This window comes from Parus major, chromosome 1, assembly GCF_001522545.3.
Source record: "Parus major isolate Abel chromosome 1, Parus_major1.1, whole genome shotgun sequence".
NCBI lineage: Eukaryota > Metazoa > Chordata > Aves > Passeriformes > Paridae > Parus > Parus major.
This window is the reverse complement of record NC_031768.1, coordinates 87036440-87040533: the sequence shown is the minus strand read 5'-3', so window position 1 is coordinate 87040533 and position 4094 is coordinate 87036440. Positions and strand designations below refer to the sequence as shown.

Genomic DNA, 4094 nt, shown 5'->3' with positions numbered 1-4094 from the left:
GTGTTGGGCTGAGAGCTGCAGCAGAGCCGTGAGGCTGTGCTGTCTGCATGTGCAGAGCCTGAAGCCATCTTGCAGGGCATGAGGAGGAGATGGCTGCTGCAGGACAAACAAACCTTGCCAAGGGAGAGGGTGCAGGGGGCCAGTGGTGCACCATTGTGAGGGGTGAACATGAGAGTATTTGACAGCTTACTCTTGGGAATACACCTAAATCAACACACACATGTCATGACCTCACTCTTTTCCAGCTACTTTTATGTTTATTCTTCGTTCAAAATATTTTATTTTTCCTTTTTCCCTCCTGGGTGTCCATAATTTTGTTTCAAGTTGCAAAAGGCTTCTTATGAGCATTGCTTGTTTTCTCTCTTCCGTTCGTGCAGGGTGTCATCCAGTTCCTAGAGGAAGAAATTTAAACTCTAGAAATCCTACTGAGATGGGGAAAATCATCCTTTATGAGCGTTCCAGCTTCCAGGGTTTATCCAAAGAATTCACCTCTGATATTGCCAATCTAAGAGATGCAGATTGGAATGATCTTGCCTCCTCCGCAAAAGTAATTGGCCAGCCTTGGGTGGTTTATGAGCATTCAAACTATGGAGGCCAGTTTCTGGTACTTGAGGAGGGAGACTATAGCTTTCTTGGTTCCAGGATGAATAACAAGGTCAGTTCTCTGCAGATGATCACTGAAGATCTGAGCAATCCTGAGATCACTCTCTATGAGCATACCAACTATCAAGGGAAGAGCAGGGTAATAAGAGAAGCAACCAACCTGGCTGCGGGACACGACAATGACATCATGTCTTCCCACAAAGTTCAGAGAGGTGTCTGGCTGCTGTGTGAGCACAGTGATGGAAGTGGAATTCAATACCTTGCTCGAGAACGTGAAAACCTTCCAAATTACAAGGCAATCAATTTCAATGACAAGCTTTCCTTCCTGCGTCCCCTTCGCCCTGGCCGCTCCTATTAGAATGCAAACCCTCCAAAGCTGAGGAAAGATGCAACACCAGCAAGAAATTTGAGACCTAGTTCTCTGCCTCTGCTTTTGTCACTTTCTTTGTGAATTGTTTTAATTCCCTTTTGATACCATGGCTTCTGCTATTGTCTCTAATCCATTTTGTGCTGGTGCCATTAAAGAAGCTCTTGCAAGCAACAGTGGGTCTGTTTTGTGTACTGTTTCGTGTAGATAAATATTGCCCTTTCATGATGAGATGTCTCTGTGTATCCAGACAATGTTTAGTGCAGTCACTTTGAGTCCTTTTTCATGGAAGTCTCCTGTAAGATTTAATCTCCTTCCAGTTTCACTGTTCAGTAACAGTAGGTTCAGGCTTGACTCAACCAGAGCTAAAGTCTTTGTGAGGAGGTTGATTATTGCTGTGATCCTGGCCAAACTCTCAGCCTGTACCCAAATATCACATATCTGATTGTATCTCAAGACATTGATCATACTGGTGATATGGCCTTTTACTGCCCAAATTACTTAATCAAACAGACTGTTCTCATAAATTTGAATTGACTGAATGTTTAATCCCAATGGTAAAATTTGTCCAATTTTTTAAGCAGCTGCCTCACTTTCAATTCAATTATTGATGCTTCCTTTAATTTTTTCTTAGTTTTCTTTGTCAGAGTACTCCATCCCCTGCTACTGTGTTTTCTTGGCAGTGCCTTATTTGATCTTTGGATTCAGCAGAGCAATACTATGGCAAAACTTAAATGAGATTCTCCATCCTGGTAAATCAAATCTCAAAAACTGCAAAGCATATTGCTGACAAAAGCAGTAATGAGAGACCTTCTTTCAGAGATCTGTAGAGGTCATCAGGAACATAAATGTGACATGGTCAAATGTGTGCAGCTGCAGCAGATTATTCCTGCAAGGAACTCCCCTCTTTGGAGCAAACTTGCCTTTGTTATTCGTGTGGTCCCAAAGCCCTGCTCCTGTCCACACAGTCCCACAGATTAGCTGAGTGCAGTTCCCCTAGGTAAACACCATCAGCCCCAGAGCTCAGCACAGACTCATCATGGATTCCCCAGGCCCCTGGCCTGTTTATCATCTCTATGCCCCAGAGGCAAACTAAACCTGGTGCTGTGAGACACCCTCCCAGTGCAATGTCACCTGTGGGGATGCTGTGGTTTGACACTAGCCAAACACCAGGCACCCATGAAAGCCACTCACTCAACCTTTTCTGCTACAGCTGGACAGAGGAGAGAAAAATTTAACAAAGGGATCATTAGCTGAGATAAGGACCATGAGGAAACACTCCAAAGGCAAAACAGGCTCAACGTAGAGGTACAAAGTGAGTTTATTACTAACAACGTCAGAGCAGGATAATGAAAAATAAAATAAGCCCTAAAAACTACCTTTTTCCCCCCCAGCCCCTCCATCCCATTGACAGGGAGACAAGGGGGTGGGGGTTAGGGTCACTTTGTCACCCAAGGTTTTCTTCCCCTGTGCAGGGAGGGAGGCTGTTTCCCTGTGAGACAGTGGGATCCCTCCCACAGCAGAAAATTCTCTGTGAACTTCTCCAGGGTGGTTCCATTCTCACGAGAAGCAGTCCTCCCAAAACTGCTGTGGCATGGGTCACTCTTCCTTGGGGTGCAGCCCTCCAAGGACAGGCTGCTCCAGCCTGGAAGCAGGGACCCTCTCTCCACTGGGTCTCCCACTGGATCACAGCCTCCTCCAGGCATCCACATGCTCCAGTGTGGGCACCTCCCCCATGGGCTGTGGGTGGATCCCTGCATCCCCTGTGGGTCCCCATGGGCTGCAGGGGCACAGCTGCTGCACCATGGTCATCACCACAGCCTGCAGAGCAATCCTGGCTCTGGTGCCTGGAGCACCTCCTGCCCCTCCTTCTCCACTGCCCTTGGTGTCTCCATGTGGTTTCCCTCACATGTTCTCACCTGCTCCTCTTCTCTATCTGGAGTTAAAACTGCGCCTCCACCTTTGTTTTGTTTTTTTCTTACATCTGTTATCACAGAGGTGTTTCCAACCTCTCTAATCGCCGCAGCCTTGGCCAGCAGTGTGTCCATCTTCAGAGCCATCAGGGATTGGCCCTGCCAGACATGGTGGAAGCTTCCAGCAGCTTCTCACAGAAGCCACCTCTGTGGCCCCCCTCACTGCCAAAAACCAGGCCATGCAAAACCAACCCAGGGGAATAAAGCAGCTTCTTGGTCTAGGGCAGTTCCCAGTGCAGTGACACCTAGGCTCAAGGAGAACACAGCTTCTGCACACAATCCCACTGTTCATGTTGCCAGCAAAGATGTTAAACAGTCCAGTCCCAATACCAAACCCTGAAGAATGCTGCTCATCACTATTTGGCCTCTATTTGGACATGGAGTCATTGACCACAACTCTTTGAGTGTCTCCATCCAGCCAAATCCTTATCCATGGGAGCAGTCCATCTGCCAAATTCATGTCTCTCCATTTTAGAGATAGGGATGTCATGCTGTACAGCTTCAAATGCTTTTCACAAGCAAAGTAGATAATGTCAAACACTCTTCCCCTATCCACCAACACTGCAACCCTGTTGTAGACATATTTTTTGTTGATATAGACATATCTATTTATAAACATAGCATTTTAATTTTACTTTGAAAATAGATTATCATAAAAGGGATAACTTTAAGGAAAACAATCTACAACTCGTACACCTTAATTTAACACTGAAAGTTCCTAATCTCACAAATTTTCCTAGCCTGTTTCATTCTGGTCTAATCATCCATAACACACTTTCCATGGCTTGCTGAAATAAATGTATTTTCAGCAGGCAGGCCTATGGGGTGGCAGGTCAGCCTTTCCAAACCCTTGAAATCCCCCCTTTGTTTTTTGGTTTTTTTTGTTTTTTGTTTGTTTGTTTTTGTTAATGAGAAAACTAGGAAAGCAGCTCTCCTTGCACAGCCTGGGGAGTTGCAGGGTGGGATCCAGATGGGATCCAGGTAGGACTTCCCCACCCCACCCTAGGCATCCACTGGTACAGCCATTTGGCTGGAGGTGGTTCTGCTCCTCTAGTGCTGCCCACTTTAATTTCTCCTGATGTTACCTGGAACTCCCATCCAGATTTTCTGTACTCATCAGCAATACTTCATCGTGCCGTGTCTTGGATCCC

General features: G+C 46.2%; 1 protein-coding gene across 1 annotated transcript in view; it reads left to right on the top strand.

Moving 5' to 3' along the window:
• Positions 1 to 1146, top strand: part of LOC107202446 (epidermal differentiation-specific protein-like) — a 10294-nt gene extending 9148 nt beyond the window's left edge. The window contains exon 2 of the mRNA XM_015623231.1: positions 378 to 1146. Coding sequence (XP_015478717.1) covers positions 431 to 961 — 531 coding nt within the window. The 5' untranslated portion in view covers positions 378 to 430 and the 3' untranslated portion in view covers positions 962 to 1146. The remainder of the gene's footprint in view (positions 1 to 377) is intronic.
• The last annotated feature ends 2948 nt before the right edge of the window (positions 1147 to 4094 follow it).